This window comes from Vombatus ursinus, unplaced genomic scaffold (assembly GCF_900497805.2).
Source record: "Vombatus ursinus unplaced genomic scaffold, bare-nosed wombat genome assembly UNPS02014819.1, whole genome shotgun sequence".
Lineage (NCBI taxonomy): Eukaryota > Metazoa > Chordata > Mammalia > Diprotodontia > Vombatidae > Vombatus > Vombatus ursinus.
The window spans coordinates 793,966-819,368 of record NW_020954597.1 but is presented as its reverse complement, the minus strand read 5'-3'; the positions used below and the strand labels follow the sequence as shown (position 1 = coordinate 819,368).

Sequence of the window (25,403 nt, the reverse complement as noted above, 5' to 3'; positions counted from 1 at the left end):
CGGCCATTGCCGCCTGCAGCAGCAAGGGGAAGAGGAAGACTACGGGCAGCTTCGGCCATCCTGTACCGGCTCATCCCTCCTCCCGATCAGCAGCAGTGAGAAGAAGGGAGTGAGGCTTCACACTTACTCCTAGACCCCCTTTCTCTCTCCATACTATTCCTTCTTCCCCCTTTTCTAGTATATTCTCCCATTACTCATTGACCTAAATGGAGGAAGGGATATGAGGAAGGCTCCCCCCAGACTCCTCCCTCTGTGAAGAGGGAGGGGAAGAGAGCAGGGTCAGCCCCGCCTTGCCTTCCTCCCTGGTTCTAGCGTGTTCTACCATCAATCATGGTGGAGAAGAGGCAGAAGAGCTGCTGTCCCGCCAATCACCAGCCCAGCCCTCCTCCTCAGACTCCTCCTCCTGCGCCACAGCGGTGGCGAGCACCTCAGCCCCGCCTCCCCTTCTGCCCCTTTTTCTAGCATGTTCTACATGAGTCATTGGCCCCCCCGGTGGCGCCGCCCCAGGCTCCTCCCTCTGCGCCATGCCCCTGGTGGCCCAGCCCCCCCTCCCCCGCAGCCCTGCCTTTCCTTCCTGGGGGAGGGGGTGGGGCAGGGGGCAGGGGGCAGGTGCCTTATCTCCTCTGTGCACTTGGCCCCCAAACCCTTCCTTCCTTCTAGCCCTTCCCTAGCGAATTGGGCTGTGCGGAAGGAGGAAAGAAGGAGAAATGGCGGTTAGGCTTTTGTGTCCCCCACCACATCCTGAGTTCTTCCCTAGCTGCCTCAGGTCCCCGGTAGTAATGTAGAACACTACAAGTAAGGCAGCAGCAGGCAAGGAAGCCTGACGGAGGCTGCCTTCTGCTCCGCGTGGCTCCCCCGGCACTTCAGAGGCAGCAAAGGGAAGGGGTGGGGGAAACAAAGGCAAGAGAGCCACATGTCCCGGTACCACCCTGCCCATTAATAGGGACTCAGTGCAGCTGCGCCCCCCCCCAACAATATTAGCAAGAAGCGGAGACATGCCTTAGCCAACCTCCCCTCGTACTCCTAGATGTTCTAGCACCCGTCCCTGAAAGGAAGGGAGGGAGCAAAGTCCCATCCTCCCAGACACCATTTTCACTGCCTCCCAGACTCCTCCTCCCTCCCAAATACCATCAACAAGATGGAGGAAGGTGGAAAAAAAAAAAAACCGAAGCCTTTGCAGCACCCCCCCCTTCCTTCCTCTCCTCTGCCAGCAGGGGTCAGTGGAAGCAAGGGGAAGGGATGCCGAGAGGAAAGCCAAAGCTTGTCTTCTAGCTCTAACCACTGCGGAGCTAGGCAGGCCCAAGCACTTCCTGCCTCACGGTGGCAGCGGATGCAGCAGCAGCAGCAGCAGGGGAGGGGAGGGAAAAGGAGAAACAAAAGCAGCCTGCTCCAGTGCACCATTGACAACAAAGGGGAGAGGGAGAGTAGAGACAGGCCCTGCGTGGTCGTCACTCCCTGCTCCCTTTCCTTCCCAGGAAAAGCAGGGTCAAGGGGAAGGGGAAGGGGAAGGGGAAGGGGAAGTGGCGATCCCAGCCGACTGCCTGATGCTGTTCCCCACCTCCAGCCTCTTTCTGCTTTCTTCTGAACAGAATGCAGGCTGGCTGGCAAGTGAGGGGGAGAAAGCCCCGTCCTGACGCTGTTTCAGCCACTCCAGGGATACTGTTCCTCCTAAGAGCAGCAGCAGGAACAGAGAAGGGAAACAGAGGAAGAGAAAAAGTGAAGAGGGAATAAAAGAACCCCCACCTCGTCTCCGCCATTCACTTCCTTTTCTCTCTCCCTTCTGCCTCTTCCCTGGTAACAAGCAGCAGCAAAGGGGGGAAATCCATCTTGGATTCTCTCCCAGGCCATAGCCCCCCCCAAACCCCTGATTTTCCCCTCCTAGTTCCCTCCTTACTTCTTGTACCCAGAGTCCTGGTATAAGTCATGAACCCTGGGCCCTAGGGCATACTACTTATGGGTCGGAGTTAGGAGGACCCTTGTTTCCACAGCTGCTTTGAAGGCAGCAGGCAGGGAAGAGAACACCAAGAAAACACACGATATATATTTTTCCATAGACTCCAAATCAGACGCCGTTTACACTGTGCCACACAACCAGAAAAGTGAAGGTTCTTCACTTACCCAGGGGTCTAGGGATCAATTTCAGGGGGGTCTGTGAACTTGGATGGGGGAAAAATACATCTTTATTTTCACTAACCTCTAACTGAAATTTGCCACTTCCTTCAATTATTTAAAAACACGATTCTGAGACTGCCCAAGGGGGCACAAAAAAACGCCAAGGACCTGGCCCTAGAGGATCGTGCCATTCCAATACTGGTTGAAGGGCTGCTGTGTCACAGGAGGTATTATCAGACTTGTGCCACTTAGGTTGAGTAGAATTAGAAACAATGGGTGGAAACTGGAGAGAAGGAGCTTTTTATCTAGACGAAAGGGAAAATCTTCCTAACAGTTCAAGCTAACCAAAAGTAGAATAGAGAGCAGGTCACCCCCACTTATATAATTGGAGAGATATGAATTGTTCATTACTACCCTCTAGCAATATAATAGAAATGATGCTACTTGAATTACTTTATAAAGTTGTAAAGTGAATGGTACACCAAACAAACTACCAAGAAGTTACCTTATAGAAACAGATAAAACAAATTTAGAGGAACAAAAGGTCAAGAATTTAAAAGGAAATAATGAAAAAATAGGAATAACCAGATTTCAAACCTCATTATAAAACAAAAATCATCAAAATTACTTGGTTCTGGTAAAAAACAAAATAGAAAAGTTAATCACTAAACAAGATCTGAAAGCAAGTAACCCCACTAGCCCAGGGTCCTATAAGCTGAAGAACATAATTCTGAGGGAAAGACTTCCAAATCAATCAAAATTGTTAGGAAAGTTATTTGAAGAAAATTAAGTTTAGACCAGCATCTCTTTCCATATCACATCCAGCTATATACCTAGGCCATCTTCACCTACCTAGAACAGCACCTTCTGGACAACACCTCCAGAAATTACGTCCTCAGCCTGTGGTAGTTAACACACTTAACTTTGGAAGTCCTGCCCTGGAACTAAGTTATCTTGTTTGATGAGTTAAGAGGTATAAATTCACCTCCCTCACCATATCTGAGGAGCCTCAGACCAAACCATTCTTCACATCCTACTCAGCTGCCACCTGGCCACCTACCCTGCTGTGGCTGGCATGTCCTTCCCCCTTCTGCTCTGGACACAGTAAGTACATCAATGCTACCATTGCTTCAGGATAGAGCACATAAGTTGGCGGCTGTGGGGATCAAGTCCCTGGCCACCACTACCCTACTATCTATGTGGTCTCCTCCATTCAAACGTTAGCTCCTTGAGGGCAGGGACAGTAGCATTTTGTATTTCTATTCCCAGAGTTTAGGGTATCTAATTCAGGCATCTAGTAAGTACTTAAATGCTTTGTCATTCATACACTGAGATAAGCACCATCGGGGTAGTTGATTCCAGTCAACAAGCATTTATTCAAGGGACTTCTGGGTGTAAGACACTTGGCTAAGCACCAGGAATACTGAGACAGAACAGGAGACATCCCTAGGCCCCAAGGAGCTGGAATTCCACTGTGGGGGGTGGGGGGGATGGGGAAATGGGACATGTAAACAGATATATGTGTACATACAAAATAAAGACAAGATCATTATTCAGGGGAGGATGGGGCAGCACTCCCAACAGGGGAATACCAGGAAAGGCATCTTATAAAAGATCACACTTGAATTGAGCACACAGTTGGAATCATTATAAGGGACATAATCTATCTCCTTTGGTCTTCAGAGAAACAGCCCCGTTGTTAATAATTAGAAAAACTGTGATATTGGATTGCAAAAGTATGAATCAAAGTTTTCCAAGTTAGTTAAACTGCTATTCAAAGTACGCATCTTAAAAAAATAACAATAAAGCCTTGTTACCTCATTAGCCAAGTTTACGGTTTCAAGAGCCTTGCCTTGATATCGTTCCCAGTCCCAATCCAAGTAAGTATTAGCAAGCAGGCGGAGAACTTTGGCCTACAATAGAAGACATACACATGGCTGAGGGGAAAATGGCATCAAAATGAGAGAAGCAAACTCTCGAGCAGTAATAAGAGTTTTCTCCAACCCAGAGAATGATTAGAAGAGAGGACGTCATTAAGGGCCCCCATCACCATAGGATGGATGTCATTGCTGGCGGATAATTTGAGACACTTGCAATCAGCATGCTACCATAACACAAACCAAGATATTATCTTGGTGGGGGCGAAGAGCACAGAACTCTTTGCATTCTAGGCTTCTTTATATCAAATCTAACATATAGTCGTTATTTTTCATAATGTCTCACAGGCATTCAAGTACTTTCTAAAAAAGCCTTGGTCTCTCCATTTCACAGCTCAGAAAACTGAGGCATAATGATCAAGAGTCATTTTAATATCTATTATGAAGCAACAGCCTGTGTAGCATTGCCTTGGACCTACCCAGTCGAAGACAAAAAAAGACAAGTGCCACCCATCCCAGGAGTTGATGGAGTACTCATGAAAGACACCCCACTGGAGCCAGAACCATGCCAGCAGGACATAACTCAATCACTCCCAGGTAGACTGGTAAACACAATGAGAAAGATTGGAGAAATAACTCCAGTGGGGAGGGGGGGAACAGGACTTTTCTGAAAACCCCATTCTTTTCTTCCTTTGAACAGCATAAAGGCTTATTACATGAATTGACAATTCTGGCACCAATTCTACACAGAATTGAAAGACACTAGGCCCATCAAACCTATGTATGGTCACTCTGTAATTCCCATAGCAGAGTCTGGCAAAACACAATGTACAAAATATCCCCATAAAGGTGTCCCTCCCCCCTTCCACAAAGTTCTTCTGGTATTGAAGAAGGTACCCAAATCCTAAAATGCCTTTTTTTTTTTTTTTTTTTTTAGGCAATTGGGGTTAAGTGACTTGCCCAGGGTCACACAGCTAGTACGCCTCAAGTGTTTGGTCTAAGGCCAAATTTGAACTCGGGTCATCCTGACTTCTGGGCTGGTGCTCTATCCACTGTACCACCTAGCTGTCCCTTATAATGCTTTTTTATACAGCTATTTAACCTGTATATGTGGAGAAGAAATTTGTTTGCAAGGTCAAACAGGAACAAACAGAAACATAGCAGAACAAAAACCTCTTCTAATATATCCTCACCAGGAAAAAGTAGGAAGGAGTAATAATTATTAATTTACATAGAACTTTAAGGTTTCCAAAACTTCACACATATCTTATTTTATCCTCACTAAAACCCTGGGAAGTAAATGCTATCATAATCCTCACTTTACAGATAAGGAAACTGAGGCAGAGGCTAGCGAGGGAAGGGGAAAAAAAAACCAAGCATTTATATAGCGTCTACTACGTACCAGGCATTGTGCTAAATGTTTTACAAATATTATCTCATTTGGTCTTCACAACAATCCTGGGAGGTAGGTGTGTTCTCATCCCATTTTACACCTGAGGAAATTGAGGCAGAGGTAAAGTGACTTGCTGGTGATACAGCTAGGAAGTGTCTGAGGCAGGATTTGAACTCTGGTCTTCCAGATTCCAGGCCCGGCCCTTTCTATTCACCACACCACTATATAATTGTTGTCTTTTTGCTATCAGCATAGGCCGGCGGGCACCAAGCAGTTGATAGCAGCTTACGGTGTGCCAGGCACCGGGATGAGAACACAAACTATGTATTCCGCAGCTTGAAGACTGAGGAGCACAAGCCAGTTTGTTTTTTTTCTTTGGGTCTTGGATTTTTCCTTTTACCTCTTGTTGCTACTTCTGGATTCCAGAAGAGTAGACTTTATCTTGCAAGTTGTGGCCACCCCTCTCATCCCCAATATTTTACCTGCATCTATAATTCCATATCTCCCTCTCCACAGAAGTTGTTCCAAGTCATTTCTCCTCTCTTCATGCCCCCTCCCCCCTTCTCTTTCAGTTGAGGACTCTGCCCTTACTTTACTGAGGAAAATTAAAGGCACTGTACATAAGCTCCCTCTTCCCATTCTTTTCCTCTTCAACAATCTCCTCCTTTTCCCTAGTTTCTGACTGCCATCTGGCCCTTCTCCTTCCCTATGATAACCGAGATTCCGGAAGACTAATGATGGTATGTGCTCCCCACTTCCTGACAGACAGGTGAAGGACTCAGAGTGCAGAATGACACATCATTTTGGGACATGGTCAATGGGGAAAGTTATTTTGCTTCACCTGGATTTGGTATCTGAGGACCTGAATTCAAATCTCAGCTCTGATACAACCTGTATGACCTAAAAAAACAAGAGTTGTTTTTTTTTTTAAAGTTTTGAATTGGTGGAGTGGGGGGAGATTGGGGTGGGAGGGAAAGAAGGAAGATTTCTGCTGATTGAAATAAATACATATTTTTAAAAGTTAGATAATCTATGAGTGTCTGAATTTATTCCAGGCCTCAGCCTGAACCACTACACCAGTCTGAGTCAGACCCAGCCCAGAACATTTCACATTAGTTCATAGGATTGAATCAGAATGACCTCATAGTTGTTGGAGGGAAAGGGTAAGGTGGAGGAAGGGGAGCCCCAGGTGATCACATGAGGTGATATAGAAGGCCTTACACCCAATGGCCACCATGTTTCTGATGGCACTTCTGGGTATATAAATACTGCAAGTCTTCTCAGTGGGATAGAACCAGAACCCTACTGACCTAGTAAGATTAGGAAGTAAGCTATCTACTAACATTGAACAACCAGAGACAGATGTGAAATGTGCTTTGGGTCTTTAAGAACCATGCCCTAAAGATGATAAACAATGTAAAATAGAGCCTGCTAAATTTGAATAACTTTGCATGTGGGGGTGATTATGTTCTTGGGACCCACCAGCTGTGTTTGGGCTTGGGTCCTTCCTGAAGGCTGTTAATTTGGGGATTGTCTAAGGATCGTGCTGAATGGAGTGCTCGGCATCTCTATATGGCATTGGGGGGTTGGGAGAAGGGTATTAAGAACTGTGCTGAGGCCTTTCAGTGCGAGGCACTTGAAAAAAGAACATTTTAACCTCCCCAGAAGCCCAGAGAACTTCACAGAATTAGGGATGTGACCTAATGTATTGAACTCGTCCCAGCTGATTGGCTGAGTTGGGGGGTGGGGGTAGAGGCGAGGTTGAAGCGAAAGGTCAGAGGAAGGGTCCATGTGGTTAAGTAAATTTTTTTGTCCAATGTTAAATGGTCCATGAGTGTTTCGTTTTGTTCCAATGCTGAACCTGAGCCATCGGAGTGGCCAGAAGAGTCCTGAAAGTTCTGCTGTTTTTACCTTCATGGCATCTCTCCTCAGATACTGCCAACCCCCACCCCGTGCAGGCTCTCAAAATCTTACACCTGGACTATTGCCCGAGTCTGCTGGGGGGTCTTCACAAAGTGAAGATCTAACCATATCACACCTTACTCAATAAACTCCAGCAGCTCCTTATCAGCTCCAGGAACAAATACAAAATGCTCTGTTTGGCATTCAAAGCCCTTCATAACCTGTCCCCTCTTCCCTTTCCAGTCTTCTTATACCTTACTCTTGGCCATGTACTCTTCAATCCAGTGACACTGACCTCCTGGCTGTTCCACGAACAAGACAACAAGGTGGCTCAGGCTCTGGGCCTTCTCTCTGACCATCCCTCAGGCCTGGAATGCTCTCCTTTCTCTGTTCTCACTACTCACCTCCCTGGCTTCCTTTAAGTCCCAGCTAAAACTCCACCTTCTACAAGAAACCTTTCCCCATCCCTCTTAATTCCAGTGTCTTCGTTCTGTTATTTCCTATTTATAAATGTAATATGCCCACCCACACCCACACACAGCTTACAATATATATTTGTTTGCATGTTGTCTCCTCCATTAGATTATAAGCTTCTTGAGGGCAGGGACCATCTTTTGCCTCTTTTTGTATCCCCAGAGCTTAGCACAGTGCCTAGACATAGTAGGCATCTAACAGCATACAAATACAAGCAAAAAGAAAGACAATCCCTGCCTTCAAGGAACATCCGTCTAAAGGGGGAAGACAATAGAGAAAAGGGAGTTGAGACGGAGGAGTGAAGGGAACGTGAGAACAAGATGGAGAAGTCATCCAGGTCGACAAGAACTGGGCCCAGATTTCAGATGAGCATGGCTGGCACGGATGCTTCTTCAAATGGCTATTCCGTTTGAGGAACTGATGGCATGAGAGGTGAAACCTTGGAGTCGTTTGAATTTGCATTTCTCTTTTTATCACAGATTTGGAACATTCTTTCATGTTGTTGACATCACACATTTGAAAACTGTTCCTATCCTTTTATCACTTACCTGTTTAGGAATGGTACTTTTTAAATACATGTTTTATATCAATTCCCTATAGATCTTGGATATCATACTGTTAGAAATTTGCTGCAAAGATTTTTTCCCCAGTTAACTGTTGTTCTTCTAAATCTAGCTACATTGATTATGTATTTTATGTAATCAAAATTGTCTGTTTCATCCCCTGTAACTGCCTCTACCCCTTGTTTAGTTGGGAGAGACTTCTGACCCTTTTTAGGTCATGTCTTCATTCAGAACTTATTGTGATATAGGATGTATGATATATGGGTCTAACCCTAATTTGCATGGGACCCTCATTTCTAGTTGTCCACAAAAATTGTGTGAAATAAAGAGTACTTATCCCACTAATTGGTGTGTCCTCAGGCTTTTTAAAAAAAAATTTTTTTTGAGGCAAACAGGGTTAAGACTTGCCAGGGTGACACAGCTAATGTTCAAAGGCCGGATTTGAGCTCAGTTCCTTCTGACTCCCGGGCTGCTGGTCTATCAACTGGGCCACCTAGCTGTCCCATCCTCAGGCTTATTTAATACCGCAGGACTATGTTTCATTTCTTCTGAATCTTATTTACTTAATCTGTCCAAATAATCAACCTCTTTTTTTTTTTTAAATCCAGTTTGTTTGTTTTATTGCTTCATGATACGATTTGAGGCCTGGCAGTTCAAGACCCCCTTAATTCTTATTTTTCTCATTCCCCTTGAAATTCTAGACCTTTTGGTTTTCCAACTTGAAAATTGTTACAGTGCTATCTAGCTCTATAAAAAAATCCTTTTGGTAGTATGGTCCATCATAGATATAGATATAGGTATAGATATAGATATATACACACATACATACATATACACATAAATATACTTACATATATATATACATATATACATAAATATATATACATATACATACATACACACACATATATATTCTGATAGTTGTGTTTTAATATAATTGGTTCCTTTTGCAAACCCTTTATATTTTATGTACCTAAAAACTTGACTCTGCAAAGGGATCTATATGCTTCACCAGACTGCCTACCAGGCCGCATACACAGAGAGTTAAGAATCCCTGCTTTAGGCTAAGTAAAGAAAATGTTCTACACCAACAAGAGCGAGGGGAGGCATGCTCGGGTTGGCTGAGTAAACGCTCATCCTGTGAGTAGTTTATGAAACACCAAGGCAGTTTAGGTCACAGAGATTCAAGTGCCTGGGAGAATGCAGAAGAGAAAGTGTTGGGGCTAAACCCATGAGAAGAAAGCTATTGTGGGAGGAAGAGTGGGGCAGAGCCCCCATCTTAGCTTCCTTCTCACTCACCCACCCCCTACTCTGGCCAAAGGAAGACCCTGAAAGCTTCACAGGGTCCAGAGGATTGAGACTTTTTCACTGGTGCTAGCAGCAGCTGGCAGTAGCATCTGCCCTGGGAGCTGATGAAGAAAAGCAGATTCAAGGCTCCACAAAAGAGTCCAGCAGTCAAGCTAAGTCACATCTAAGGCGAACAGCCTGAGGACTTCAGCTGAAGGACTTCCAGAAGCTATGAAGGACCAGACCTCTTTGCCATAAGTGTTCTCTAAGCTTGAGCCCACGTTTCCCTGGATTCTTTGTGTTTTGGTGAGAGAATGTGTGCCAGACTTTTGGGGGGGCATGTTTTATACCAAATATTCTTACTATATAGGACCTTAGAAAATACTCCTTTCAAAAAAAGCTAATTAACTCTGGCTAACTGATAATGGAGGGAAGGGAGCAGGGCAGCAGTAAGGTATTTCAGTGGAGGTTCAAGAACTTTAGAATTAGAAAAAACAGACCTTCAAGTCCTCAAAGCTACCCTTAAAATCCTGAGAGGGGATAGCAGCCACACTCCAAATGATCAAATGAGAGCAAGAACCGTGATAGTAGCTTCAGAGTATGAGCTACATATTATAGTGGTATGGCCTAACCATGAGCAATAACTATCCCTCTAATTATTTTTCTCATTTTATTTTTTAAAAGAATGTTTATATCTGCACCTATCCAAGTCTTGATTTAATATGTCTTGATAGATTGACTCCCAGATAGCTTATATATATTGTACATACTTTGAATGGAACTTTCCCTTTTTATTATTTCCTCCGATTTTTATATTACCATATACAAGTGCTATCAATTTTTGTGGATGCATTTTGCATCCTATTTTACTAAATCTATTGTCTTAATTAGAAACCCTCAGAAAATCAGGAAAGAAACTAAGTTTCATCATATCATCAGCAAATGGGTATAATTTTTTTCCTGTTTGGATGTGGTAATTCATTTAATTTCTTTATTTTTTTTGTCTTTGTATTGCTAAAATTTGTGTCAAATAAGTTAAATTTGATTTAATTTGGTTTTTATTGGGGAAAGTTTCTAGTGTTTCCCCATTATAAATAATGCTATTAGTTTTAGATATATATCAGCTATCATATTTTGATGGCCCTTCTATGCCTATGCTTTACAGGGTTTTTAGCATAAGTAAATGGGCATTTTATGCATCTGTTGATATAATCATAGGGTTTAAGGGTACTTTATTTCAATGATTAATTATATTAATTGATTTCCTAATGTTCAACCATCTTAAATCCTTGATGTTAATCCAATTTAGTCACAGTAAACAATGTTTCATGTACATTGCCAGAGTCTTTCTGCTAGAATTTTATTTAAAAATTTTGAATCAACATTTTTTAGTGATAGTGATCTATAGTTTTCCTTTTTTTTTGATTAGGTAGCAGGACTATATTTTTCTTATAGAAGGAGTTTAGTAGAAAGTGTTTTCTTGAAAATAATCTGTGTGGCATAAGGAGTAATTGTTCTTTAAACATTTGCCAGAATTCATCTATAAATCCCTCCAGACCAGGGTTTTTCCCCTCTTTGGTAGTTCCTTTATGGCTAATTCAGTTTCATTTTCTGAGATTAGGTAAAGATCTCTAAATTCATATTATATTTATTAACTGGAGTATTTCCTATTCTTATTAGGTCATCGTCCATTTCCTTTAAATGCTCGGTTTTGCTAGCAAGCATATGATTGTGGAGAGAAGTGTTTCTAACAGTTCTGGTAATAACAGCCGACTTTCAAGTTTTCAAAGCACTTAATATACATTATTTCATTTGATCCTCAAAACAATACTGTAAGGTAGGCGCTATTATCACCCTCATTTTGTAGATGGGAAAGCTGAGGCCGAGAGAAGTTATGATTTTTTTAAGGTCACACCCAAATACTGAAAGCAGTATTTGGACCCAGGTTTTCCTGACTCCAGGTCTAACACTACCCACTCTGCATACTGCCTCGTTCTTAAAGAAAGCCTGCACAGAATAGAATGCAGTCTGCAAAAGAGGAGTCACATTAACACCAGCTGTGATGAACTCATGTGAAAAAGATCCCACCATGATCACAAAAAGAGTGGCTATAACTCCAGGATCCATAAAATCAGAGTTGAAAACCAATCCAGAAATCACAGAGAGGAAGAGAGCCTGGGTAAGACAGCAGCACTTTGGCCAAGGAGAATGTACATTATGAGAGAGTGGTCAAGAGCAGCAAAAGCTGCAGAAAGCTCAAAGAGGATGAGGAACGAGAAAAGGCCAGATTCAGTCATTTATAACCTTTGAGGGGACGCTGCAAGAGGCAGAGAAGTGAATGGATAATGAAGAAGCAGAGCTAGGGAGTGTTGATGACACTCTGGGAGCTTAAGAGTGAAAGAGGAGAGAGATAAAGGGTTAAGGGAAGAGGTTTTTGGTTTTGGGATGGAAGAGAACTAAGCATATTTGAAGGTAGCAGGGAAGGGAGGAGACAGGGGGGAGGGGGAGGGGGGGAGGGAGGGAGATTGAAAGTGAAATGAAGAAAATAATCAACGGGGCAAGCTCCTGGAAAAGATGGTGAGTGGATGGGATGAAGGACAAAAGCAGAAGGGTTCCAAAGACCTCAGCTATGGGGCAAGAACTCAACAAAAAGTGTTGGGAAAACTGGAAGAGCCTAGTAGAGATGAGGCATGGACCAATATCTCACATCTCACAAGAATATCTTATACGAAGATAAGCTCCAAATAAGTACGTGATTTAGACATAAAGGGTGATATCATAAGCAAATTAGACGACCATGAAAGAAATTGCCCATCAGATCCGACAGGGAAAAATATTGTGACTAAGCAAGACATAGAGAGGTTCATAAGGTAAAATGTACAATTTTGGTTACATAAAATTTAAAAGGTTTTGCACGAACAAAACCAATGGAGCTAAAATTAGAAGATAAGCAGGAAATGGGGGGGAATCTTTGCAGCATGATAAAAGTCTCATTTCTAAGATATATAGAGAACTGATTGAAATTTATAAGAATAAAAGCCATCCCCCCCATTGATAAATGGTCAAAGAATACGAATAGGCAGTTTTCAGAGGAAGAAATCAAAGCTACCAACAGTCATATGAAAAAATGTCCTAAATCACTAATTAGAGAAGTAAAAATAAAAAACAAAAAAGACTCTGAGGAGTTATACCTTAAACCCATTAGATTGGCTAAATTGACAAAAAAAAGAAAATGACAAATGCCGAAGGGGCCGTGGGAAAACAGGTACACTAATGCGCTACTGGTGGAGCCGTGAAGTGATCTAACCATTCTGGAAAGCAATTGGAACTATGCTCAACAAGCTATTAAATTGTACCTACCCTTTGACCTAGCAATCACTACTAGGTCTATACCCCAAAGAGATCAAAGAAAGAAGAAAAGGACCCATATGTACAAAAATATTTATAGTAGCTTTATTTGTGGTGGCAAAGAATTGGAAAATAAGGGGATGCCCACTAACTGGGGAATGGGTGAACAAATTATGGCATGTGATTGTGATGGAATCACAAAACTCTTATGTTATAAGAAATGATGAAAGGAATAGCGTCAGAGAAACCTGGAAAGATTTATATGAACTGATGCAAAGTGAAGTGAGCAAAATCAAGAGAACAATTTATACAATAGTGACAAGACTGTAAAGACAATCAGTTCTAAAGTTTCTAAAGACTTAGGAACTTTTATCAACACAATGACCAACCACAATTCCAAAAAGACTCAAGATGAAACATGCTACTCACCTCCACATAGAGAGCTGATGGACTAAGAAGAAAGATTGAGGCAGTTTTTTATTCTTTTCTTTTACTCTATTTTATTTTATTTTACATAGCTAGCACAGGAATTTGTTTTGTATGACTATACATATAGGCAACTAGGTGCCACAGTGGATAGAGTGCTAGGCCTGGAACCAGAAAGACCCGAGTTCAAATCCAGCCTTAGACACGTATTGGTCATGTGACCCTGGGCAAGTCACTTAATTTCTGACTGCTTCTGTTTCCTCAACTGTAAAATGGGAATCATGATAGCACCTACCTCCCAGGGTTGTGGTGGGGATCAAATGAGATAATAATGGTAAAAGCACTTAGTACAGTGCCTGGTACATAGTAAGCACTATATCAGTGTTAACTATTATTATTATGTTTAATGGGCTCTGTTGTTCTCGCCTTGTCGATGGGTAAGGGAGAAGGAAGGAGAGAATGTGAAACTGAAAATAATGTCAAAATTGAGTTTTTAAAAGTAGAAATGTTAACCTTTACAAAGAGAAAGGCCAGTTTATCCCTCTGGAAGTGGCAAAAAGGAAGAGGGGCCAAATGATGATATAGAAAGGGACTAAAGGGCTGAGTAGGAGAAGGAAGGAATCACGCAACAGGTGCCCTCAATTTTCTTTCATTTACAGATGGGGCCTGTGGCCCAGAAAAGGTAATTGACTAGGTAGGTCATACAGGCTGTATCAGAGCTGAGATTTGAATTCAGGTCCTCAGATACCAAATCCAGGCTATGTTCCATGTTGTCAGGCTGCCCCCAGTAGTGAAACTATCTGCTTAGAGAGTGGGGGTGGCAGAGGGGGAGATTTGAGGAGACTAGCAAAGCTTTGGAATAGTCACTGCAGAGAGCACGACAGAAAATCAAACAGGAAAGAAGACTATTGTACCACAGCAAGGACCAACCAATAGATTAGACAACATGCATTGGTAGTGAACTCAGATGGCATGGGGATTGTGGGGATGATCCTTGGTCGGAGCTTGAGTGTGTAAAGGACAGCAGGACAAGGGACTAAGGAAGTGGGGCGGAGGGCAAGACAGAAGGATATTGTGCTCAGAAAGGGGAATTGCAATGTTTAAGAATGGGTGTGTTCAACGTTCGTGGGGGCATAACAGTTTTGAATGATGACAAAGCATGAGACAAGGACATGAGAGATTCATGGGTGAAAAGCAAGGTAGAGTTGAAGTAGTTGACTTTAGGGGCAAGAACCTGAAGAGAAGAAAGTGAGGCCAGAGCAAGAGTGACAGACTGGGAGAACAGGGGAGGTTAAGGTTACAGCAAGAATGAAAAAACAGGGGCAGCTAGGTGGCGCAGTGGATACAGCACCAGCCCTGAAGTCAGGAGGACCTGAGTTCAAATCCAGCCTCAGACGCACAACACTTACTAGCTGTGTGACCCTGGGCAAGTCACTTAACCCCATTGCCTAGCCAAAAAAAAGAATGAAAAAACAATTAGGAAGAATAAGGCAAAGGGAGAGATGGAAAGTTGGGCGATTATGATCAGAGAAATTAAGTTAAGAGTTTAAGAGTACGAAGTATGATCATTTTAGGATGATCGTCAAGTTGAAGGAGTTTCCCCTCCTGAAAGAAAGAGAAGATGAAGGTCTAGTGGAGCCGAATGAACATCTGAAGGGCTAGTGACACCGGTTATGTCCTCAGGTCTGAGGACAGAGATGGGAGAGGAGAGGACACATCAAGCCAGATGCTGAACTTCCTTGAGATGGGAAAAAGAGTGAACCAGAAGCCAGTGGCTGCCACAACGAGGATCTGCACAAAACAAATGTTGTGTTGTGAAACTCCAAAGAGGAGACTAATGATTTCATTATTTCCTAGGCAATAAGCAGAGTGAAATCTGTATTCTCTGCACTTTTCACCCACCTGGATGCATTCTGTCATAAAATATCATTTATCAAAGTTGAGTTATTAAACAATTTGATCACCCCGAAAACCCCTCGCAGATAATTTCTGAGGTGATGACTATAATTTTACGTCTGTGATATAACTTCAGTATTTCATCAAATTATGAATTCCTTAGCATATTCTTTACCTGCATTTCTTGGCCAGTAGAAATGTTCTTATCCAGCTTCCCAATCTCATAGCTTTGGCTACAAATTAAAAAGAAATATTTAATTTTTCAAATTCTACATGTTCTTGCATGGCCTCAAAGGCATAGGCTAACACGGTACAGGAAACTTTTTAAATTTCACACAATAACAGATTAGTCATCAATTAGCATATGAGCATCAGCAGTACAAAAGCAACCCTTTTCTAATTGATGTAAATCACAATTCCCTTTGAAGATGTTAACTCAATTAAGACTATTATTCTATGATTTTTTTCATTTTAGTATATTCTAATCAGTATTATTATTTTTAAAAATTCATGCTTACAAGAGACTACTTAACGTACATATTTTGACAGACTAAGAAATAGAAATACACAATAATAAAAATAAACAGATGCTTTAATCAGAGGATATCAAACTTCATTAGCAACACTTATTAATGAAGCCTCACAAAACTCCCGGGAGGCACTATGAATTACATTTTGCAATTGAATAAACAAGAGTCTCCCTGATGAAATGACTTCCTCAAGATTATATAGGAACTCTGTGTTACAAGAGGAGGGGGAACATGCAGGACCCTGACCGCCAGGGTCCTGCTTTAACTACAAGTACATACTGCTATGTAAGTACTCTCGCTGAGATTCTGACAGTCTCCAGTGATTCTGGGGAGCAGTGAGGAGATTCAGAATTCAAAACCCTCCCAAAAGAAACAGCAAAGGTTGGTTACTTGTAGACTTGGTTTTTCTGAAGGGATGTGTCATAACTTTAGACCGTGGAGGATTCTCAGCTGCCACTAGAAGACCCCAAATTCCCAAACTTCAAAGTTTAGTTAGACCTCCTAGAAAGAGCCCAAAGCTAGTGTGGTAGCTGTAAACTCCATACAAAACAACCCTTCTGCCAAGTTTCTAAACATGCCACGAGTCCAAGGATCCAAAGAGGAAGGGGAGTACATTCAAAATCAGAAATAGGAATTTTTGTAACTAGGTCAATTACCCCAGACCAAGCCTGAGAAACTTGCACAAAGTGCACCCTCAGTTGGGGTGGGGAGTAGGGAGATATGGATTATCCTGGGCTGCTCCACACACAGGTGTTCCACAGGGGTGTTCCAATTTTAATTTTTTAATTCTTCTCACCAACTAGGTGCTAAGCTCTGTCATCTCACATCACAAAATGCTTATCAAACTGGATATCTCAGAAACATCTTAAACTCAACAAGTCAAAAACTGAACTCATTAAAAAAAAAAAACTGAACTCATGCTGTTTCTCCACAAACCTTCCCCTCTTCCAAACTTCTGGGATGATGCTAAGGCATCACCAGTCTCCCGGGTTTATAACCTTGGCATCATCCCAGATTCCTCACTCTCTTCCCCATATATCCAATCAGTCGATAAACTTTTGCTGTTTCTCCCTTTACAACATCTCTTGTACCCAACCTCTCCTCTCTCTATTCACACATCCTGTCGATTCTCCCTTTGCAACATCTCTTGAACATGGCCCCTCCTCCCCTCTGAAACTGCCACCGCCCTGGGGCAGGCCCTCATCACCTCATACCTGGACTTTTCCAGTGGATCTGCCCACCTCAGGTCTCTCCCCACTCTAGTTCACCCTCCATTCAGCTGTCAAAGTGATCTTCCTAAAGATCAGGTCACCCTCTTACTCAATAAACTCCAGTGGCTCCCTATCACCTTCAGGATCAAATAGAAAATCCTTTGTTTGGCAGGTGGAGCAGGGGAGGGAGAGCATTCCAGGCATGGGGGACAACCAGTGAAAATGCAGCAAATAACATGCAAACAACTGTGTACATATAAGATATAGCTCTTATACATACATATAGGCAAGTGTGTAGAGTTAAGTTAAAGTTAATCTCAGAGGAAATGAAGTAGCAATGGGGGTGGGAAAGACTTTCTTGCAGAAATCTTGCTCAGACTTCAACTGAGTCTTGAAGAAAGCCAGGAGGTAGAGGTGAGGGGGCAGGGCATTTCAGGCTTGTGGGACAGTCAGGAAAAAGACACAGAGTCAGGAGATGGAGTGCCATGTGCAAATTGTAGTTAAAAGGAAGGATAACTCACAAGGTGACCTCAGAAAGGTGAACAGAGGAGTTGACTTCATTTGGCACCCAAAGGCAACAACAAATTGCAGTGTTTGTGGTGGGCAAAAACAAAAAGATTCCCATGAAGATGATCAGAGCTCATACGCCAACACCTGTTGCCGAGGTTGAAGAAGAATTAAAATCCTAGGATGGAGCTAATGAAAACCACCAAAGTTGACTCTGTTAACACTTACCTTCACACTCTGTGCCTTCAATGCAGAGGTAGACACAACATTGGAAAATATGGCTCAGATTAGGAAAGGAAAGTAGTCCAAGGCTTGGAAATGGTTCAAAATCCTTACCCTATATCAAAAGAATACTTTCTTCAAGAAGAGAGCCGAAGTCATTTCGGAGTCAGCTATATCAGCTATCTGTCTACTCAGATCATAAGCAAAGATTAAAATGATAAGCAAAATAGGAGAAAGAAGAAAGATGACAATGCACACAACCACAGCAGCTCCACAGGGACCTATTTAAGTAAGCTGGGGATTTGCAAAAACAGGAAATGGGTCTCTAAGAAATGGCAATAATCAGTATCAAATGAAGCCCCCAAAGCCCAGGAAATAAGATCTCCTTGCTCAGCGGGGAGGCCTGGTAACCAAGGGCAACCCCAGTTCAGAGTACAAGCTCACTTTCAAGACATCATACAGAAGGATGATGGAAGATTACAAGTAATTATCTTAGAAAACCTCAAAAAAGCCCAAAGTGGGACAGAAGCCTACAGAAAACTTGACCTGAGACTCATCTAAGCTAGATGACTCCTCTCTCTCCCCCTCCCCAAATCCCCTACACATACACAAGAGCATTTATCAATGGTCCAAGCTGTTATTCCATATCTGATGTAATGGGGTCACTCAGAGCCCAAGGGGTCAAACAAATAATGCATTTAATAAAAATATATTCAAATCCCACCACCACCATCATCCCATAAAATCAGTTCCCAAAGTGGTTAAAAAATTCAAGAAGATATCAACAGATAAAATCAAGTCAGGAGGTTTCCTGGAGGTGTCAGGAGCTCCCCACCCAAGTTCTAGAAACTGCTTCCGTGTTCTTCTTGCCCGAAGAGCCCACGGCTGGGTGCCAGGTCAAGTCAGCTGGGGACAAAGCTAGCCCCGACTGTCCGTCCTCTGCCTCACTGCTTCTTTGCTCACAAGGGTCCTGGCCCATGGCCTCCCCAGCTCCACCATTATCTTGGCCCACAACATCTATGCAAATGGAAAGAACGTGTAGAAGTGAAACAAAACATCTGCCAGAGTTTCTGTACGGGTCTCTTGTCACCAGTCCATCACAGCTGCTTCAGGAACTTCTGAGGCCTCCATTGATCGAGGTAGATCGGCCAACGAAGCTAAAAGTAAGAGGCTTTTACTCAGTATGTTTTACCTCGCACAAGGGAAGGCATACAGATTCATTCAAGACATCTGGAGTTATGCCCCCTCAATGGGACAGGAAGGAGGCCAGAAGACACAATTTGCTCTTTGCATAGACGTTTACTAAACTGGCGTAGTAAAAGCACTATAAAACCTTCCCTCGATAAACACGGGGTGCACTCTCCCACTAATAACACACAAAGAATCTGTGGGAAGAATGGGCATGAGTACAATGTAAGGGGTACATGTAGGAAACCAATCACAAGTCCAGAATTACAGGCCCCGAAGCCCTATTCTCTCCTCATGTAATCCTCTTTGCTGGGTTAATTCTCTCACATCCATAACCAATTCTCTTCCCTGTTCCCAGGGGTCCCTACAGCCTTAAGCGCTACCTTTCTGCATCCAAGTCCAGCTGAAGTAGGGTGGTGGTCATTGCTTCCTCATCTATGCCTCAAATGCTCTTGAACTGATCCTTCAACTCCTAGATAGAGGATCTCCCTAGCTCAGAGAAAATCCCTTTCTCCTTTTCCTGAAGAGGTAAATAGCTGGATTCTTTCCCACTGCTGGCTCTCTCATCAGCCTCTGCCTGTCTCCAGGGCTTAGCTATTTAAAGCTACAGCAAGGAGGTGACATTGTTCCCTTCCAACTTAAGGGGTGCTTAGACTTCATAAAGGGATAACAGGATTTTAACACCTTAAAACCTCATTATCTGTGATTATATCTTGTGACTATATCAGCTCGAGGGCGGGCAAATCTGGGCCCTTTATACAATAAAGACTAAGGCCGACCCAACCTGTCTCAAGAAAAGCTAGGTCCAGAAAACCAGAAGTTTTTCAAGTGGTCACAATGGTCTAACTGCTCCATTTACACTAACACCTCCATACCTGACATACTAGAAGAGGAAGAAGAAATATTATTCAAGAAAAAGTTGGGAAAAGCTGCTGGACCTAACCAGACACATGCTGGAAGCAACACAATATTATTAACACCTCTCAGGGATTAATTTTCAAGATCTGAAGGAGAAGAAGATCCCAACATTATATATTTTTAAAACGCAGTTTTAAAATCTTCCTCTGCAAAAACAAAAACAAAAACAAAACTCAAAAAACCAAGAAGACACGAACAATTACTGACCCATCCATGTACTTACTTTCTCACCTTCAAAAAAATCTTTGAGAATAGTTTGGTTCACGCATATAAGAGTATCTTTGATGAAAATGTGAAGGGAATAGGCAGGTTTTAACAGACTAAACTCTATAGCAGACCACACCTTCAATTAAAATCTCACTATGTTTACTGATTTAAAAAATTGTTTGATTAGGTAGATTAAGTAGTATAAAATACAGCTTTAAAAGCTCTCCTCCAGCAAAGTACTGCCCACATATTAGCATCATATCCTGATGCAGTCACAGAGAACTTTGTTCAGTGATCCTCTATTTGAATTAAATGTGACATAAAACAGTGAATAACATGTCTACCCAAAGTATTCAACATGGAGGACACACTCTACGGTAATAAAAATCCAAATGGAAGAGATCCATATAGATAGTGAGGTTCTTCAGATGCTTCTGTTTGCAGATAACAAGATGCTGATTGCATCAAGTTCCAGAACATTAAAGGGCCACATCGATGAGATACATGACTAATCAAGCGATTGGTTTAATAATCCACACAGGAAAAACCAAAGGGATAAAGAATGCCTGTTGACCAGATCATGGCACACAGCTGGGTAGGCAATACACTGAATTATTCATATTCTCTATAGATACATAGATATATACATACACATATGTGAATTTGTACTGTGTGTATGCATATGTATACACTCATACACATTTATACGTGTGTGTGTGTGTGTGTGTGTGTGTGTGTGTGTGTGTGTGTGTGTACACACATAGGCATTGTAGATAGACAGTGAGTTGGACCCAGGAATGAAAGAGAGGCGAAGAGGCCAACTATTCCTACATTTGGGAAATTGAACTGCTTTCAGTGATTGCAAACTGCTCTCTAACACCAAAAAATATTCTTTATAATGATAATATTCTCCCTCTGATGCTATATATGGCTACAATTCATGGAACACTGTGATTTCAAAATAATTGTAGCTGCAAGTGACCCAATGGGTAATGTAGAAGCAGCAAGCATAAGAAGCATGTTGCCCAAAATGGCTTACACATGAGAAATGACACAGAACACATCATCCATGACTCATCCAACCAGAAAAGGAGGTGGGCCAGTCACAGAGCAAGAATGAGAAATTACAAATGGACAAGTCAAGTATATTACTGACATCTGCAAAATATGAGGATCCAGAAGACAACCTCTCACACACTGGGGAAATCACTTATGAAGGATATATGAAAGGAAAGGAATGAGGAACTACGTGGGATGAAAAGGCACGGCCAGGTTGTGCTTTATAAGAGTGAAGAGAATATACTCACCTCCATGAAATCATGGAGCCACAGAAGTATAAATGTAAAGACACAGACTGGGGTTCCAAAAAATCAACTGCACAAATATATAATAAACGTGGCCTGGCTAGACATCAGTTTACACAAAAGCTATCTAGGGGTTTTAGTGGACTACAAGCTCAATATGAGTCAACTGTATGACATAGCAATGAAACAAAGTCATGAAACTGAACGTGGCTCCTCTCAACAAAGCTTTCTCATCTGGTTCCATCCCTTCATTGTACAAAAGAGGAAACTGAAGCCCAGAGAGCATAAGTGACTTGTCCAAGGTCAGACAGCTGGGACTTGGACACAGGTCTTTGCACTCCAAGTCTATTTTCTCTACTACGCCACACCAACTCTCACTTCATCTGTAAAATAAAATTAGGTTGGACTAGATAAGAAGGCAGTGGAGTAGCATGGGGAAAGCATTGCATTTGTAGTCAGAATACCTGGGTTTGAACCCCTTAACCTAGGGGTTCTTAGCTTTTTGGTGTGTCATGGACGCCTTTGGCCATCTGGTGAAACCTATGGACTCCTCAGAATCGTATTTTAAGATGTATTACATAAAATACATATGATCACAAAGGAAACCAATTATATTGAAATAAAAAATTAAGTTCACAACCCTCAGGTTTCTAAGAACCCCTGCCTTAACCTCTGTGAGACTCAGTTTTGTTTGCTATAAAATAAGAAAGTTCACCAAGATGGCCTCTAAGGTCCCTTTCAGTTCCCAAATCCTCTGATCTCTCAGGTGTCATCCACGATTCTATGAACGCTCTATTTTTGTGTTCTTTAGAAGTGATTAATGACTTAACTGGATCCCCATTTCCTTTAAAGAAACTCTTCTAAGACATGCGAGTTCTAAAGAGCCTCTATTTGTATTAAATGAGGCATATGAGACATCATAACAAAAATCAACATAACTAGCATTTCTATAGTGCTTTAAGGTCTGCATGACACTTTAAAAATATTATCTCATTTGACCCTCACAACAACTCTATGAGGTAGGTGCTTTTATTATCCTCATTTTGCAGATGAGGAGACAACAACTGAGAGGGGTTAAGTGACTTGCCCAGGGTCATACAGCTGGTAAGTGTCTGAGACTGGATTTGAACTCAGGTCTTCCTGACTCTTAAGTCTAACACTACCCAAAATTGCTTTGTTTTGTTTTTTTTTAACCCACCTGGGTCTCTGTTTTCCCATACATAAAAAGAGAAGGTTTGACTAGAAAATTCCCAAGCTTCCTTCTAATATTCTATATCAGAGCTGAACAAATCTGATGATAACCCTCAGTCTCAACTGGACAGCATGAATTCACTACAACTACACTTCCACTAGATGGTGCTGACACATTCCATTTTTTTTTTAAAGTATGCCTTGCAAAGGTTCCTTCTTAGTAGATTTCATAATTATTATGCCTTGTTTTATTCATTAAAGCCTTCCTCAGGTGTCTCATTGTATTATAGAGGTGATCGTGAGTTCTAGAAAGCTATGTAGAAGTTGCTAGCTATGCTTCAAGAGAAATGAAAGATCTTTGGAATACTGATTCTCCACAAAGTTCTACTAGATGCCTCATCATGGTATTGGGACCCTGGGGTTTTGAAAGCTACGCCAGCCAAGTATGGGCGTTGGCAGGTTCTCCCATGTTGGAGAAGCTTCACGTACGCTCCCAGCAATAGACTACTGGCTGGCCACAAGCTGACGAATTCCATGGCCACAATAATTCTTGGGGAAAAAAAATACAGAATGACTCTCTAGATTGTATGGCTCCCTTCTCCTTCTTTAGCGACAATGGCAGAGTGGCAGAAAGAGGGCAAAGGACACCAAGAATAGTGCAATTTTGAGAGAATTTATGAATGTTAACTGTTAATATTCTAAATGTGAGGCCTTATTACTTGAGGAACTAAACCTTATCCGTCTTGATATTTTCACTACGAAGCCATAAAATAAAAGGAAGCTGCCAGTTAGAAAGAATAGTTCACAGGTTTTTCTTGGAGAGGCAAATAAAAGAATTTGTGGAGTTGATGTTATTATGTGTCCAAGGGTAACAAGAAACATAATTTCTATCTTGTAATGATTATAATGAGAATATGCAGAAAGACTACCATGAAAATGATCAAAGCTTCCGTGACAATATCTGTTATAGAAAATAAGGAGATATAGAAACTCCATAGATGACTCACTAAGACCTTCTAAATTAAATCAACACATACCTTAATACTCAGGGACTTCAATGCAAAAGTGGCCATGGGTGAAGAGGGCAAATAAGAGACACCAAAGATTTGTACAACTATGTATCATGACTACTTTCTTCAAGAAGAAAATCATGAGGCAACGGACACAAACACTGACAACGTCACAAAAGAAATTAGTTATTAATGTGGGAGCCATTTTAAAAAATCATATACACACACACACACTTACAGCCTGTTGTTAGAACAACCTAAAATAAAAATAACTACCAAATTAGAAAAATAAATAGAAAATATGGTACAAAATTGAGGCAACTCCAACCTGACCTATGTAAACATGTTGATGATTCCAAAAATGGGAAATGGATAAAAGAACAGACATTGACATAGACTATCACCATTTCTGAAGTATACACAAAGGGTTTCTATGCTGGAGGGGACAATTTTGAGGGTACTGAAGGTTTGATTTTCAACATATATGAAAGAGGGAAGGATGGCAAAACACATGGAAAAAAAGCACAGGCCTTATTATAACTTTAAAAAAAAGGAGACCAAGAAAATATTAATAACTACTGACTCATATGCCACCTACTTTGCAATCTCTGCATAACCTTTACGAGAATAGCCTACACATGTACCAAGGACGTTCTTGATGAAGACATGAGAAGGGAACAGGCAGGCTTTCACAAATGATATTCTACAACAGACCACACCTTTAGAATCACAAAATTGACCCCAAAAATGTAGAGAATTTAAGACTCTGGTAAAATTTCTGCCCTGAGGTCCTGCTCTCCTGATTAACGAATGACTACCCAGCCCAATATTTGAGCAGGGGCCTTGGCCATGCTCCAAGTCACTCACTTACCCTACTTTCCAGACTTTTCAACAGCTGCCTAACCCAAACATGGGTAACCTTTCCTGGGCCCTGTTTTTCAGCTGCACTTTTGTGTGTTATCTTTCCCCATTAGAATGAAGGCTTCTTGAGGATAAAGATTATCTTGTTTGTTTGTATTTGTGTTCCCAGTACTCAGTACAGAAAAAAAGACAGAAGACATGATGGACAATACTCAACAATTTGCAGAAACTACACACGAGCTCACCCATGAAGCATAAATGCTGAGCTTAGGTTAATGTTTCTATCCTGGTGACCCTCCCAAAAGAAGAGGAAAAGATTGGTTCAGCAGCTTTTACTAGAATTTCAAAATTTTCACCTGCTTCTTGTCACCAATTCATTGGAAATTGATTTGTGTTCTTTTTAAACATTAGTAGTGGGAGGGAAAGATGCTATGTTTTTAGATTTCTGTAATGAAAGCTAAGATAAGCTGTACTACCTTCAACTGGGGTGGGGAGAGGGAGTTTGGTCTTTATTTTTCACATATGTTGGAGGTTTGGTTTTGGTTAATATAATTGGACCAAATAACTCCAATGAGGTGAAAATTGGCAAAACGTTTGCCAATGCCATGGAGGATGTCCAGTGAAAACGGAAGAGGGATTCCCCATAGATGATGAGGTCCTACAGATGTGTTGGCTTGCAAACGACTACAACTACAAATTATCCTGACTGCATAAAGTCCCAGAATACTAGGTAACCTCATAATATTCATAATCCCTCAAGAATTCAGCCTGTCCAAATAGGAAAAAAAAAAGTGAGGCATAATGACTACATGTGATTGGATGGCCAGCCCATAGAGTTGGCCCATCAATATATATATCTATCTTGTACAAAAGTGTGGCTAGACAATGAATTGGTATCCAAATTTAACAAGGAGAGTAGGCTGGACTGCCTTTGGGAAATTATACGATATTTTTAATGACCCCCCCCCCCACCAAG

The 25,403-nt window shown here is 41.9% G+C and overlaps 1 protein-coding gene and 1 long non-coding RNA gene across 2 annotated transcripts in view; one reads left to right on the top strand and one right to left on the bottom strand.

Annotated features, from left to right (window-relative positions):
• Positions 1-25,403, bottom strand: part of TEX11 (testis expressed 11) — a 174,149-nt gene that overhangs the window by 106,547 nt on the left and 42,199 nt on the right. The window contains exons 5-6 of the mRNA XM_027836745.1: positions 15,454-15,511; positions 3,930-4,025 (exon numbers count right to left, since the gene is read on the bottom strand). Of these exons, the coding sequence (XP_027692546.1) occupies positions 3,930-4,025; positions 15,454-15,511 (154 nt within the window). The remainder of the gene's footprint in view (positions 1-3,929; positions 4,026-15,453; positions 15,512-25,403) is intronic.
• On the top strand, positions 9,522-15,354 carry LOC114023995. The gene is made up of 4 exons (XR_003566855.1): positions 9,522-9,914; positions 11,289-11,445; positions 11,570-11,787; positions 14,957-15,354. It is a non-coding gene; the product is annotated as an uncharacterized LOC114023995 (long non-coding RNA).